General features: G+C 41.6%; 1 protein-coding gene across 1 annotated transcript; it reads right to left on the bottom strand.

Moving 5' to 3' along the window:
* Positions 1–1,714: 1,714 nt before the first annotated feature.
* Positions 1,715–12,508, bottom strand: ppp2r1ba (protein phosphatase 2, regulatory subunit A, beta a). The gene is made up of 15 exons (XM_017460130.2): positions 12,352–12,508; positions 10,120–10,210; positions 9,872–9,972; positions 9,540–9,772; positions 9,147–9,294; positions 8,810–8,965; positions 8,291–8,405; positions 8,078–8,148; positions 6,266–6,400; positions 5,765–5,938; positions 5,376–5,436; positions 4,720–4,874; positions 4,294–4,436; positions 4,102–4,193; positions 1,715–2,984 (listed from the first exon to the last, which is right to left on the bottom strand). Exons 1-15 carry the CDS (start codon positions 12,427–12,429, stop codon positions 2,968–2,970), a joined length of 1,770 nt encoding a protein of 589 aa, XP_017315619.1. The 5' UTR covers positions 12,430–12,508; the 3' UTR covers positions 1,715–2,967.
* Between the last annotated feature and the right edge of the window lie 4,548 nt (positions 12,509–17,056).

Raw genomic sequence — 17,056 nt, 5'->3', positions numbered from 1 at the left:
TGGAGAACTCTTGGATCACACCATCTGGCCATGCGTGCAACTTTGGTGTAGTTCTGGACAACCAACTATTTTCTCATCATATTGCTAATCTGACTTGCTCATGTTAATTTCCCCATTACATCATTATGAGGATCTGGTTGTTTCTCTTTTTACGGAGGCCACTCAGGTGCTTGTTCGGTCCCTTGCCATGTCAACACTGGGCTACTGCAACTCATTCTTTCCATGTGCCTTCCAACTGATCCAGAATGCAACTGCATGACCTTTCAACTGTTTTCAAGTTCTCCCACATCACACAATTGCTGCGTTCCCTCCACTAGCGTCAAGATTTTTTTTAAACACTGATGCTCACCTAAAAACAGAACAAAAACAGATTAGCCCCCATCTACCTAAAGGTACTTGGTACACGGTGCACACATGCTTAACAACTAGTTGGCATGATGCCTCGTAAAAATCTAAAATATTTTTGTCTTTTTTGTTCTGGCTAGAAGGTTACTTTGTGGTTAGCTTTGTGCAGTAAAAGGTTACCTGAATTTTATTCACCATCAGTACCTCCAATTTCCCCAAGAAAAGCTTTTTGAATGCATCATTAAATGTGCACGCATCGCGTGGCCAAACAAGCCGCCAGATACAACGAATTTCCTTAAATAGACACGCAGAGTGACACTCCAAAAAGAGAGTCGTGATGCACTAGCAGCTGGCGGTTCATCCTCACGCGTGTCTGAACATATGATGGCCTCGGCAGAACAAACACTCATAAGCTTTCATTGAGCTTGTTGCACCTTGCTGCTGAAAAAAGCAACAACTGATCTCTGAAAATAAAACAATGTACACTACCGGTCAAAAGTTTGTGGACGCTCGACTGAAATGTTTCTCATGATTTAAAAAATCTTTTGATCTGAAGGTGTGTGATGAAATGGTTGAAATCTGTGTTGTAGACAAAAATATACTCGTGCCGACGTATTAATTTCTTTCATTAGAAAACTAACATTTAATTTAAACATTTAAAAAAAATTTCTTTAAAAACAGATGACTCTGAGCGAAATATTCCAAAAAGTACCAGATAAGTGTCCAATGTCGGTGGGAACTCCTTTAATACTGTTTAAAAAGCATCTCAGGGGAAATTCCTCAAGAAATCAGGTGAGAAAACGCCAAGAACACATTTCTGGAAAATCGAGGCAAAAAGGGTATCTACTTTGAAGATGCTAAAATACTCAATTATACTCAAAATAAAATTAAGAATGAGTGTGTCTAAATTTTTGACAGGTAGTGTATGACCTTTTTTTTTTTTTATAAAAAAAAAAAACATAAAACCTCAACAGGAATTAAACAGCAGACGCATTTAGTCTGAGGAATGTAAATCCACTATAAAGCCTGGCCAGGGGGGGGCGGGGGGGGGGGGGGGGGGGGGGGCCGGCAAAAACTCAAAACAGGCAAGACTGATTCTGTAGTCCCAATTAACTAATCTGTGTATTTACATCAAAACTATGTGCTGTTACATTGTAACTAAAAAGAACATTCCCATCATACATACGACTTGATTGGGGGAAAAGAGAAAGAAAAAAAATCATGTGACTGAATGAAGAAAAAAAACAAAAACAAAACAAGTAGACAACCTAATATAATCCATTATCATATGTGGAAGATGATATTTTCCAAATTCTCAGGATAAAATGTGATAAAACACTGAAGAAAGCTCACATGCTGAACGTAAAACTGTTTTTTAATGATTCTTTATTGATTCTCTGTGCTGTTAAAGGACAGCCCGAGTTCGCGTTCATATAAAACCAAAAGCACGTTCTGACGATAATCACGACAACGAAGGGGGACCGTTTTCTGAAGCTGAGGAGGAACGTTTCATTGGCAAAGCGACCACACTGAAAGTGGACTTGACCCATAACATTTATCCTGCTGCTAATGAAGCTCTCCCTACTGCAGCGGACTTCACCTTTGAGCAAGGAGGATCATGCAGAAGCTTAGGAATAAAGGATCAAAGTATTACGCAAATCGGTTTAATATAAACACACAAGGGGGGATTTTTGTGTGAGTGTGTGAGAGAAGAGGTTTAGTATGGTTGATGGCGCAGAATACCAGAGAATGTTCTGATTCATACATTGGGAACTATTGTCCTCTGGATTACTGCAACAAGAGGAAAATATTTATAATGGTCCCTTTTTAAAGGATAAGCAATAACCCTTTTTTAAAAGTTCTGACAGAGAGTTGGAATACAATAGCACATGGCGTAGATTGGAAACGCTTCAGCCAACGCTTTGAGGAACCAGGGCTTGAGAATTCTTAGCGGCTAAGTGAGACACTGATGCTAAATGCTAACAGCAGTTCTATCAGTCTGACGTGCACCGACATGCACAGGGTTAGACTCGAAGCAAGCCATGCAAGCTCAGAATCACTACTGCCCGTATGCTTTTACAGATATAGCATTATCACTGCGACTTCTAGGTCATTGTCAGCATCATATATTCCTCCTAAAATACAATCAGGTACACACAGTCTGATGAGTATGTGTCACAACAGTTCATTTAGTAGGAGAACATCTAAAAGTGCTGCCAGTGAGAGGAGATTAGCACATAAAGAAAGGCAAGCCAATTAACTGTAACGGTACTGTGTAAAGATGCTGTGATGGCTGTGTGTGTGTGTGTGTGTGTGTGTGTGTGTGAGAGAGAGAGAGAGATTTGTACACCCCACCTCCAAACTGTAGTCAGAATGAAGGGTGAGAGAGTCAGACAGTCAGGATCATTGGAGGCTGAGAGCGAAAGGGGAGGGGAGACAGAGACACTTGAACCAAAATACAGAGAAAAGCAGAGCTTGTTCTCCTGCACTTCTATTCCAGAGAGACAAACAGAACACGCCTCCTTTCTTTTAACAGTCCAATGAATGATCCTGGACGATGATGATGATGATGATGGTGGTGGTGCAGGTCAGCTTGAGATGGGGAGTTCAGCATGGGCTCCATTAGGCCAGGGCAAGAACTACATAAAGAAAATTTATAATTATATAATGATCACACGTTACAGGAATAAAAAAAAAAAAAAAAATGATCCACTTACCACTAAAATGCAATGGATCAGCCAAGACAAGCATGTCAAACTTTTTTTTTTTAAATGCTGGAGCTAAAGCCAATGTAGCTCTGTTTCACCCAAAATATTTATGTGTGTGTGTATATATATATATATATATATATATATATATATATATATATATATATCTCAGAGGACGTGTTGTAAAATATCAGTAGTGTAATCACAGCCATTAAGTGCGTACCAAAGAAAGTGACTAGTTGGTCCAAGATGGCCGCCATCATAAGGTGGGTATATTTTTAAAGTTAAAGCAAGTTACAATGCGTCTTAAACTAGTCAGCAAGTCTCTGACAGAAAAAGTAGCAAAGGCATTTACTTATTAATAAAAAATATTCAGAATCTCTGAACCAAATGAACCTTTTTGTAACTGAAGGAGCAAACTTTGAGCAGCAAACATGTCATGGCTGATCGTACACTTGGGGCAAGTAAAAAAAAAAATCATTATAATAATTATTTATTTATTTATATACTACCAATCAAAAGTTTAGACACACTCATTCTTTATTTTATTTAACTCTGGAATAACACAAATAAAACTATGGGAATTATGTTGTGATAAAAGAAATCCAAAAAAAAATCTAAATAATTTAATATTTTAGCATCTTCAAAGGACACCCCATTTTCATCTCGAATTTCCAGAAATGTATTCTTGGCATTTTCTCGACCAATTTCTTGAGGAATTCCCCTGAGATGCTTTTTAAACAGTATTAAAGGAGTTCCTGCCTACGCTGGACTCTTATATTGGTTACTTTTCTGAATATTTCACTCCGAAAAAAATATTTTTTATAAATGAAATGTTAATTTTCTAATGAAAGAAATGAGAATGTCGGCACGATTATATTTTTACGACACCGAATTCAAACATTTAATCATAGACCCTCTATGATTAAATGACCCAGGTCAAAAGACTTAAGATCATTAGAAACATTTCAGTCAAGCGTCTCCAAACTTTTGATCGATAGTGTGTATTTCACCAAACTATTCCTTTAAATCCATATTTCAAGCCTACCACTTATGGCCTCTTGGGCAAAATATTTGACGTCGATGTCTTGGTCTGCGGCCAATTTCTCCAGCACAGGCTTCACCTCTGTCTGCAGAGAGCTGCCAAAAAGAAACAACCAAAGAGTTAAGCAAGTTTCCAAAAAAAAAGAGAAAAATTAAAAAATACACAAGAAAAGCTTTCGTGTGCAGGAAGACGTACTTGCTGTCCAGAACAGGACCGATCTTCTGCAGAGACTTGGCCACGTTGAAGCGCACGTTAGCCACCTGATCGTTGGACATTTTCAGGACGACGGGGAGCATGTGCTTGGTGGTGATCTCCTGACCGCACGCCTCCGACAGAGCCTGAATAAAACACACGCACGCATTAGTGCTTACATAAACCGGCTGTACGTGTCGTATCCTGTAAGGGGTTAGTCACTGGGCGCTCGGCTGTGGCAACGGCAGAAACCAATGAGTCACCAAACGGTCTAGAGGAGAACGAGGACCAGCTCACTTTAAAACAGACGACACGGACTGCTAGCGCGGATAAAAATCCCTGCTTCGCAAAAAGCGCTAAAGCCTTGGGGCAGTTGCTATAGCAACCAAAGGTGAGTCACAGCGAGTGATCGTTTTAGCAAACACGTACGTTGATGCAGAAGAGCGTGGTCATACGATGCAGGTAGTTGGGGTCGTTGGCCATTCCCAGCACTTTAGGAACAATAGTGTTCTGAGCCCACTCGGCACCAAACTTCTCCACCAGCTTCGTCAGGTTGCAGGTGGCTGCCTCTCGGATGGCATATACTGTCTCACACACACAAACACACACGATCAGTTATCAAGATAAAGTCTCAAAGCAGTGACATATACCTCACGTTGGTGCCTGAAATTTCACTCACGCAAATACTACTCACATCTTCAGAATATTTACATATCCAAAGGCAAACAAAACACTTCCAAATGTGTGACGTTTCTCATCACTAACATCACTTCATAATGTTTATAATCACTTGCCCTCTCATCTCCTCCCCTACCTCTCTGTTTGCTATACCTGTATTCAACCAGCAGAACAACAGTTTCCTCATCAGACATATATATGTATATATAAAAACGCATCACCCAGGATCAGTTTGAAAAGAAAGGCTTTAAAGTTGCCCGCTGTGCTTGAATACTAATATGACCGGAACATGGAGCTCATGAGGCCTGTGGATATTTAGAAAGCCATAAAGCAGCAGCCTGAGCTCGTTAAGTCAACCTCATCAGGTTTATGGATGTGTATTCAGAGGTCACTGAGGGTTTACATACCATGGTCGACGAGCCACGCCATGCACAGGGAATTCAGTTTCTCGTCAAAGAACTCCACACCCTGAAAGCACAACTCATCAGCATCACTGGCATAATCGATTGACATTGCGATGAGTTCCTTAAAAAAGATTTTTTAGAGAGGTCCGAAAGTTCAATCGCCTCACTACAATCGAGCCGGTTCGGAGACTGGTCTTAACCGGGTCAGGCAGAGTGTATATATGCACAAGACCATCTCTTGCGAATGCGCTTGATTGTTTCCAGTCAATTAGCATAAATTACCATTAAAGCGAACCATTAATGGTAAACGTCTACATAAAATAAGGCTAAAAGTGCAGTAGACACTTTTAGGGAAATCAATGCTAGCAGTCGCCGGAGAAACCGTGACTCACCAGCTGGCCGGCCAAAAGCGGCATGTATTCAATGATGGCCAGCCGCACCCTCCACTTGGCATCTTCTGCAAGCTCTACAATGGCAGGGAGGAGAGACTGGGAGAGCTGGCGGATCCCGATGACCTCATTCACACAGTCCAGATTAGAGATTATGTTCAGGCGAACCTCTGGACACTGGAAGAGAAGGAAGGAGATGCATGTCATCTAGCTGTTTAAAAAAAAATAGGAGTGAAAAGGTTGGGGGGGGTGGGGGGTATGTTATGTTCAAAGGCCCGGCTGAGAAGGACGGGTACAACGTAAACACCACGGTGAGTGATAAAAGATGAAACAAGAGAAAACTGTGCAGCACTCATCCAATTCATCCCTCACTTCAAGGCTCCCCTGCAGGCCCGTGAGATCAAAGTGGGAAAGTTATACAGGACGCTCATCTGGTTAAAAGATGACGCAGATCTCCACACACACACACACACAAGCTGTAGCTCTCTGAACTGAAGTCCTTACCTCATCTTTGAGCTGAGCCAGGAAGAGAGGAAGCAGGTGCTCGATGGTGTTGTCCTTGCCCAGAATGGTCGACAAACCCATGATCACGGAGGCCAGAGCCGATTTGACGTGCTGATTTGTGTCCGAAACCAGTTCCTACAGACACGCGCTAAGTGTTAATGATATTTGACAGCTGTAAAATCAAACATTCGCATCCCCCATATCTCAAACCACATCGGTTATTCGGACTCAATTAAATAAAACCCCTGCAATTAGATATGTACAGGGTTTAATTGAAATTATAGAGCACGCAGGAAGACAGACGGGCGGCAGGTGAGCTGCAAAGCCGTTTAGCAATGACACACTTGGTTCAACTTTGTTTCCAACTTCAGAGATGAGTGTGATGTCTGTTATTTCCCTTCTTAAATAACACCATTAGTCTATTTTTTTTCAGCATCACATTTAACACTCATTTTAATGCTGAATCATCCAACCAGCCAGTGCGTCCCCTAATCCTCTTAAATAACTTCGACAAAAACGCCATTATCATTTGGTTACAATGAGTTAACCCTGGTTTACGCTTCACCAGAAATGCTTCTAAGAGGATTCCAAAATGAACTTTATAATCTTTCGAAACTCTAGGAGGTCCTTAAAGGTGTTCATCATGTGAAAGTGGACATTTGGCATTCAAGTAAAATGAGGTGAACATGCTGTCATTTTTGTTTGTTAGAAAGCACGATTCAGTGCATTCGAATTATACTCGGATACCATTTAAAGTGGAGGCTTTGGATGAAGCTTCCCAAATGTTTTATTTTCATGAGCGTTATTAACTGTTAGGTTCATAAGCACTGATTCTAGCCTCACTCAAAAGTAAAAAAAACAAAAAAAAAAAAAAAAAAAAAAAAAAAAAACACTTGTTAAACTGAAAGTATTTTAACGATGCAGGAATTGACACTAAATCGTTTTGTTTATTACATTCCTAAACATGTAGAATACGCTACTGTATAGCATCGCTATATTTATTCACACATCCATACCAGCCAATCGCTTCAGTGTAGAAGTGGGTAGGCGTTTCATAAATACTTCATTTGCAGAGCGACTTCCCCTACTGTCATGCTACTCATCCTCCAAGACGATTGCACTTCCCAAAAAACTGTTAACGCCCAAGACTTCTCCTTGATTCAGTGGATAATCTAACATCGATACTGTAGACCTGTTCCTAGGAACTGCTGCTTTAATCATAAAGATTGGATACTTGTACTGAACTTCATTTCAACATACTTGGCACCACTTGACTTGATAGTATAAAAAGAGTAATGATTCATAATCCCATTATTCCGTGTCACCTAGAAGAATGAGTTCCCTTTCGAGTTTGGTACCCATCAAAACTCCTAAAATCCTCTAAATCTACATCCGAATTTGAGAAAAGCTTCTTTGTGACAATGTCTATTGATAAAAGTGATATAAAAGTAAAAGTAAATGCATTTAGTCAACAGTAGGGTTAGGGTTAAGGCAACACCTACTGCTGCAGAATTTGAAAACATACCATCCTCATTCTGTTAATCCAAAGGTCAAGGTTAAGAGACATCAGTGACCAGGCTAATTTGATCTCCTTTACGTATTAGACGCTTTAACCGGAGACAGCTGCTGAGTCAGATGTTAGCTGCTAGTCAGTGTAAGGAGAGTCTAAAAGTGACAGCTTGGTAAAATAACACTGGCTGACCATCAGCAGATAAGAGGTGCACGTTCACAAAACGTTTAATCTGGTAGAGCATCGCCTACGGAGACTTTAGTCTAACGACCCAGACCCTGGTGACCGGATGAGTAACGTACCTTGACGCAGGGAAGAATATGATTCATGATGATCGTCTCTCGGCTGTCTTCCGGTAAATTCTCGCAGAATTCTGAAGGCCAAAGAATAAAATGCGGCGAAATAATATGAAACGGATGAAACTAATGAATGAACGACTGTGTAACAGTTCTTTCTGGTGACTAGCAGCAACAGATTCTGGTGAGGGAACGTAATAGTTGCAAGGGCGGCCATACCTTTAACCTTATTGGCGGCAGCAGCGCGCACTTCAGCCTCACAGTCTTTGAGGAGGTTCTGGAAGGCTGGCACGAGGTCGTTCTTTGTGATTTCTGGACCGACTGCCTTTTGTAACTACAAGTTCAAAGGAAAAAAAGCTATTTAAATAAACGATGCACGGCCGATGCATCAGTCTGAATGAGTAAGATTTCAATTATATAGAAACTGAACATATGGCTAACTCTTCATCTAACTTTTTAATCATCACTATAGGTATGCATATATTTGTAAAGAATATTCGGCGGTTAATCAAAAGTTCTCAAGTTCATTTACATAAATGGTAACAATAACAAGTGGAAATCATAGAGGTGTCGGTTAGGCGTGTTAGACTGAAGTCCATTCGGCATATTAGATTTCGGGAATAAATAAGCAAACAAACAAATAAATAAACGAAGCTCTCTTGTACCAGGTTTTATCCATCAGCCGCTTCGTACTTAATCAGGAATCTAAAGACGGCGCCGGATTACTTTCCTGCTCACCTCAGAGAACTTGTCTGCCACCATGTAGCGCACCCTCCAGGACTTGTCTTCGGCGGCCTGGCGCAGAGTGGGCATGACTAGAGACTCCAGGTCCTCCTGGGGCAGCAGCGTGGCGATGCTCACACAGGCCTCCACAGCCAAGAGACGCACCGAGTCCTGCGGGACGCGTTCATCAGGAAAACAAGCACGTACTTTAAACATCGCCGGATCGACCATTGAGCATGCTTTTGACATCAAAAGTTTCAGCTAAGTCTGCCTAGACTTAGGGTTAAGTGAGAACTTCATGAGTACGAAGAAGCACAAAATCAAGGTTTTGTTATGTTTCGGACAAACTCACCTGCTCGTCAGAAGCCAGTGCAGTGAACAGAGAAATGATATCGCTCTTGACGTAATCCAGCTCCAACACTTTGGCAAACTCGCCCAGCTTAGACGCAGCGGCACGGCGGACCATCGGAGTATCGTCAGAGCAAAGGTTACGAAAGTGCCTAAGAAAGAGATAAATTAAAACAATGATGTCTTTATTTCTTTAAAAAATGTCCTAAATGATGTCTTTTCAATTATCAATTTTACAAAACCTTAATAAAGGGCTAGGCAATGATCAGTAGGTGTGTTCTGTAAATGTACTTATAACCATTCATTAAAACCTCTACATGTATAATAATACTAATGATTAATAATAATTAATAATAATACTAATAATGAGGAGGCTAGAAACTGAAGAGTGACTGACTGGCGAATCTCGGCTTTGACGGTGCTGGAGACTCGCGGGTAGCAGACGCTGAAGAGACCGCAAGCTGAAGTGCGTGAAGTGAACCAGTCGCCACTGGCCAGGCGTTTTACCAGGGGCTCGAAGTGCACCTCCAGGTCCACAGGGGAGTGCTCATGGGAGATCTTCCGCAGTGATTCCACAGCTTTGTCCCGCACCACAGTCTCCTCTACCGTGGCCAGACTTTCCAACGGTGGCTGAGGACACGAAAGGAAAACGATAAAGGCTATGGCGAGTTATACAATGGTCGAAAGAGCTTTCATCACAGAGAGATATAGATTTGTTTTGGCACCTACAAGGAGACAGTGCACATATTCAGGGCCTCCGACCAGCATGGTGAAGTTGCCCAACTGCTCGGCGAGCGCAAGGAGCACTTCGTCCTCATCGTAGATAGTATCTAGAATATACAAAACAAATGTCATAAGAATCTTTGTTTGTGGCTTATATTTGAAATCTTCAAACAAAACTGAGCACGAAGGTGAAAATGACACAGGCGAAACGTTTCAAAGCAACGTAAGAAAGTATGAATCCTCAAAAATCTTACCTGTAAGGAAAGGGAGCAGTTCTGTGCGTGTCCTCTCAACACCCAACGCCAGGGCGATGGTGGAGAGCTTCTTAATGCTGTTCAGCCGCAACTGTTTAAAGAAAAAAAAAGAAAGAAAGAAAGAAAAAAAAAAAAAGAAAAACGTTCAGTTATGGATTGATGAGATTCAACTTCTTGGCATTGATGAAGAAAACGGTTGGATGAGAGGGACGCATAATCATTTCCCACAGCTCACTGTAACTTCTGAAGGGATAGACATTATTATATCAGGGGAAATTTCCAGAACTGCAGGATTTCTCAGTAAGATGACAAGCTGTGTTTTTTTCCCTAAAGTGACTGCGTGTGGTAAGCAGGAGTGTTAAATGACAGCGGTAGGTTGGATATTACTTTGCTCTGTATCCTCAGTGTTTCCACAGACCTCTGAATTCGCAAAAAAAAACAAAAAGACAAACATCCATCATCAGTGCACACCAAATAATCCATCTAGTGAAAATCTACCGTCACACAGATTGGTCTCGGCCAATGTGCAATTCTTTTGTCAAAAGTCAATAAATAGACTTTTTTTCCCTCAACCTTGGATTTTTCCTACCAACTCAGGAGGGAGGAAACGAACATGTGTTTCCTTCAAGTCACATGAAGCCAGCCAACCGAGTCTTTCGAACACATTCGGAGGAAAGTACTATCCCAACCCTTCAGCATCCATGAGCTCACAGGCATAGTGATCACTCAGGGTGGTGATTGATGGGGAAGAAACGGTACGCAACCCCTTCTACAGGCATAAAACGTCTTCATCCAATACTGCTCCCTAACTATCGCCCAATTGACAATAGTATTTCCTGGGGGGGGGGGGGGGGGGGGGGGGGGTCGTTTCGTGGAACCAGTCTGACGTCTGCGCTTTCGCCTTGTATAGATGGCAACGGCAAAGAGCTCACACACGCTGCTCCTACTTCATCTCGTAGGATATGGCGCATATACTCACTGGTGAATTTTACATACGAATGTTCTGGAGGGAGAGCGTTTCGACGGTTTGTCGTCAAAAGTCGAACGCAACTGGTAACTTGCAGCGATAAAATCCGCTGTGTGTGTGAGAACATACTTTCAATAGCCATCGCAATAGTTGGAATCTACCTGCGATTCCTGGTACTACCATCGATCACCCGAAAGCTAACCTCCAACCCAGAAAGTACTGCAAATTTGGCTGTCGTGGACTCCTGGCCATGGCATCATCAACTCAATCTCCAGAGGACTGAGTTGTTTTTTTCTGGTTTTTGAACAAACATGGCCAGGCAACTATGATTTAAAAAAACGACGACAACAACCAGACACCCTGAGAATATTGTGCATCATGAAAATAAAGTATTGCGATAGGACATTTTGCCCACGCTGTTGACCCTGAATTTCTGGACTTGAGATGTTACCCGTCGATAACCTGCCTGGTTTAACATAAAACATTCACTGCATACTCCATGGATTTGACAAGTAAACACTTATCACTCCCAAACAGGGAGGACCGGGGGGGGGGGAATAATAATTTTTTGCATTTGGTTGATGGTGGAAAACTTGGCTTTGATTACAGAGCTGTGAGTAATTATCTCAAGAGTCAGCAAACCGAGTTTGTGGACCTGTGTTTATGAACAGACACTCCCATTATTTTAAGACAGGCTTATATAGAGTTCTAAAACAAAACAGGGACGTTTGTACATTATAAGTGCACTATGCGGACTTGTAGATGTTTGTATGGAGTTTATTGATGCTGATGCATGCCTCTACTTGTCCTGAAGCTGAAATTGTGAAATCGAGCCTTGTAGTGATTCATGCTTCAGTATCTGCCAATAACTGACTTATTCTGTCAGCTGCACGTTTATATGACATTACATCAGTCACATTTATATTAATTGTTAACGTTAGCTAGTTACCTTTCTAGCAATTTGTTATTGTCACAAATACAACCTGCCCCCCGCTTATAGTGTTAAAGACATATTAGTGACGTGGTTGCTGAAATAGCTAAATGTTTTGGTAGTTAAAGAGTTATCTATCTACGCAGTTGTAACGACGGTTGTATTTATAGGCCGCTTCAACGACACTGGTTGCTAGCTAACGCGCAAGCTAGCCTTAAGCTAACCGGCTCTGAGGTAACCTAGCTACCTAGCTAGCTAGCAAAGCGTCGCTGTTCTTTTACTCACAATACCTTAAAAGAATTTATGTCCGTTTTAACTTTTATAAGTGCGTTACCTGGACATCTTCATTTCTTAACTCGTCAATAAGCACCGCAATGGGGTAAAGAGAATCATCGCCGTCGGCACCCGCCATCTTGTATTATGGTTGTTATGGCCGGCGCTGGCTCGTGCTACGGGGTTTCCACACAGGGGCATTGAAAGGCCCTGCTTTCTACCGTACTAACAAGTGCGTAAAAGTAGTATGTACACGAAGGTCGTCTATACTACATAGTACGGTAGTGTGCGGTTTTGGGCGCAGCAAAGCGCAAAATGAAGCGATTGGTCGGCGAGCGAGTGCGCTCCCTCGCAACAGAGCTTTAAATAAACTTGAAACCGTTTTCAAATCTGTCCTTATTAGTAAAGTAAACTAAAACAACTGTGCATATAATATCATGTATGTGCGTTCTAGGTTTAAATCGAACAGCTAGTGAAACAGCACAGCAATAGCATCACGCTGAGCAAAGCAAAACATATTGTTTACCTCAGATGTGTGAGGGCTGTGAATAGTTTGGTGGGTAGAACAATTTTCCAATAAGAAATCCAAGTCATTCAGTGTTTTATTCCTCTTAAACCACGGCAATTTGCCAACTGTTTGCATTTTTTTTTTCTTTTCATGAACAACACTTTTATGGTAGTTTTTTTTTTTATCCATTTACAGTTACATTTCATGTTGGGAAACAATTTAGTTCCTGTTCTCGCTTAGGTTATAGGAGCAATAAACAGCCGTCCCTACATCAACCTGTCTTTCTTTCTTTTCTATCTTGAGGTTAAGACAGCATCTTGTTATGGTGAAATCAGAATGTGCGTAGTTCTCTGAACCTAAGACGTCCATCCATCCATCCATCCATCCATCTTCTATACAGCTTATCCTTTTCAGGGTCGCGGGGAACCTGGAGCCTATCCCAGGGAGCATTGGGAACAAGGCGGGGTACATCCTGGACAGGGTGCCAATCCATCGCAGGGCACACTCACACACCCATTCATACACTACGTACACTTTGGACACGCCAATCAGCCTACCATGCATGTCTTTGGACTGGGGGAGGAAACCGGAGTACCCGGATGAAACCCCTGCAGCACGGGGAGAACAAGCAAACTCCACACACACAAGGCAGCGGTGGAGTCAAATCGAACCCCCGATCCTGCAGGTGTGAGGCGAACGTGTTAACCACTAAGCCACCAAACCTCAGACTTCTACTCACTACTCACTTCTACTTCGCTCTGAGTAACCAATTTTATTTTGATCAGAGTCGTGGTGAGTCCGGAGCAAACACCAGTCCATCGCAGGGCACCGTGCACACACATGTTCACCCACATGGACACAGGAGGAAACAGTACACTGGAGACTCTGTCCTTAAAAGTATTACATTTTAATGTCTTCTTCCAAAAAACTTCATCATAACACAGATTCTACACTTTATTTGTTAAATAACACTATTTTAAAAATCTGTTCACACAGATTCAAACATGTCTCTGTGAACGAGGGAAAAATTAACCAACACTTTCTGACCAATCCAATTCAAGAACATTGTGGTATAATATTATTTTATGCCTCCATTTTCCAGATTGAAAAGGTTCAGTGTTCTGAATCAGGTCGAAAAAAAAACAACCCACAATTGAACCGTTCAATTCAAATGCCTGTTGCATGTCGTATATCCGTGCTCATGTTTCAGAAGAAACATTTACATGCATGATTAGTTATCCTGCTGCACGATCAAAATATGCATGGGCCATCTGTCACACCATTCATTTGCTAATTCATGCTCATTGAAAACACATCAGCCTTCATTATTCAGATTACCATATCCTCTTTCACTGGAATACCTTTTTTAAAAATTATTATTATAAATAATCACCACATTATTACACACTGTTCTAGAATGATCTGATGTTCGTCCTCATGCTTATGTTGCCTTTGGATGGTGAAAGATGAAAGAAACTTTTAGAATAGATGTGATAAAAAGATCTCATTTGCTGGGGATGCTTACAGAGGATGCACAGCAACCTATGCATAAAATAATAGGATGAAGTATTGTATAGCTTGGACATATTTCCAACAAGGGAAGCCCAAAAGACAACTGTTGTAGCTAAACCCTACAAAATTAATCACAAAGGGGAAATGGGGGAGACAAAAATTTGCATTTGCATAGTTTCTGGGTTAGCTTTTCCATAGTTTTTGGAAGGAGCATCTAAGAAACCTAACATACTGAATGTCTTATATGTTGTACATCCATCCATCCATCCATCTATCTATATTCTTATCCTACACAGGGTCACAGGGAGCCTGGAGCCTATCCCAGGGAACTCAGGGCACCAGGCATGGGGGACACCCTGGACAGGGTGCCAGTCCTTTGTAGGGCACAATCGCATCCACATTCACACACTGTGGACAATTTGGCAATGGCAATCAGCCTACAAAGCACGTCTTTGGACTGGGGGAGGAAACCAGAGTACCCAGAGGAAGCCCCCAAAGCCTCCGCGCACACAGGGCAGAAGTGTGATTCGAACCACCAACCCCTCAAGTGCAAGGGATACATATTATTCACTAAGCCACTGTGCCCTCCTATATGTTTTAAATATATATTTAAAATGTTTCCAGCCCTGTAAAAACTATATAGTTTCAAATATCATTTAGATTTCCACTATTTCCAAGTAACTGATCTGCCTTGTTTCATCATTTCAGGCTTCTCTTTAACATTTCTACGGCCTGTTCAACCTTTGTCCCATTTATTTATAAGGCAGCTCACAAAATATACATTGTTTTTGGGTGGGGAACCGGAAGGTTTGTTAAAGGAGTGGCACAAAAGATTGTAAAATCGTAAAATTCAATCGAGTCCAAGACAGCAAAACTGGCCGACACTAGCAAATCTTGTTTGCCTGTGAGCTCTTGTATGTGGAAAATGTAGGTAGCGCTTTCCCTTGAGTGTATGACGTAGCATGAGCATCAATTTGAAAAGATGCAGTGGTTGGCTTGAAATGTCTACGCTAGTGTTCACCCTCCTTGGCTGGTAGCTGTTGTGTAAAGTCTAAATTGGGAGGAAAATTGGGGTTGTCAATGTTTTGCTCCCTTAAGTCCATTTGAATAAATGTGTGTTTGGGGGGGGGCAAAGTATAGACTGCAACACAGGCAGAGTACGGATCAAAAATGATAGGAGTATAAGAAAGGAGGCGAGTGTCCTATATAAACAGACAGATTAAAGTTTTAAATGTGTGGGTGATTCCGGTTACTTGTGCTGACGCATGATGACAGCGCCACGTGGTCGATCCTGACTTGTGCACAGCCGAGGCAATGCACTTAAACCGCCTCATCTCTGATGCTACCCAAAGCAGCGGACAAATGACCTACTAATGTCATATAACGCTGAACCTGGCCTCGGGTATGCAGCGACGTCTCGGTGCAGCCTCACAGTTAATACAAATGGATAATTTTCTGTTCTCTAAACCTCTAGGAAGGATGAAAACAGAAATGGGCCTATGGAGATTTAATGATTTGATTTTGGACTCCTAAATCTATTTCAGAATAATAACCCTTCTCTGCGTACCTTCAAGATAGTCTCTCACATATCGGGTCTGACAGAAATCATATCAAGACTCCGTGTGTCCGAAAAGCATGCACGAAAACATCTGGAATCCATCAAGCCATCTTGATGCCTCAGGACCCCCAGCTGCATAATACTAACAGATAATAAAAGAATGGCTTGATACAAAATAAATAAATAAACAACACTACTTCAGGCTTGCACTAAATGAAACATCTGACCTCGTTTGGGTTATGAAACATCTGTCGAGCTCAGTGTCTCTCAGCAGTTAATAAGGATTGCAATAATAACAAGAGCGGAGAAGGACTTGGGGGGGGGGGGGGGGGGATTATTCATATTTCATTCATATTTCAAAGAAGCTCCTGCGTCACCAGCGGTAGCATCAATGCCAGGATTTGAAAAGGCTCAGAGTTCCTTGTGGTGTCACGGGGCTTAACGCATCATCAATAATCCCTCGATTCAAACACACACACTGAGAGGCCTGTACATGTTTACTGAAACTCACCCTTACTGACTTTTACACAACGGGAAGAATGTGTTCCTTTGTGACTGCGTTACAGTAGTGAATCAATAGGTTAACCCCCCCAATAGAATTAACAATGAGACTCAGGGGAAAAGTCTATATATATATTGTGCTACATGCAAATATGCGAATAGTGCTAATTAAGAATGTTACCTAATAGGGACCAGTAGCACTAAGCAAATAAACTGCCTACTCCTGGATATCTGAATAATGCATGAGCCTAACTGCTAGCATTAACATCATGCTTAACTCCTTTCATTTGTTAAGCGTGTAAATGCTCACTGATCTGAACATGTCATGTCAAATCTGAGTTAGTGAGACGATACAGAAAAGAAAAACGTTATCGCATCACAAAGTGTAAAAGCCTATCATGTTTGAATATGCAAACTGGAGCAAACCAGTTACTATGCTGACGTCTCAAAGTGTTTTATTCCTCTTGTATGACAGCAATTTACCACTAATTACACTTTTAATGATTACAGAATGACTTTTTATCCACTTATAGCCAAGTTATAGACTGTCCGTGAAACAATTTAGCTCGTTATCACTTCCATTATAAAAGCTGTGAACATAAGTTTACTTGTGTGAACTTGTCAAGTTTGTGTCCTTAAAACGCTAGTTACGGAGTCTTGAGCCACTGATAAATGAATATCGATAAG

The sequence above is a fragment of the Ictalurus punctatus genome, chromosome 28 (assembly GCF_001660625.3).
Source record: "Ictalurus punctatus breed USDA103 chromosome 28, Coco_2.0, whole genome shotgun sequence".
Taxonomy (NCBI): Eukaryota; Metazoa; Chordata; class Actinopteri; order Siluriformes; family Ictaluridae; genus Ictalurus; species Ictalurus punctatus.
Note: the sequence above shows the minus strand (reverse complement) of the source record. Positions and strands in the feature narration are given on the sequence as shown.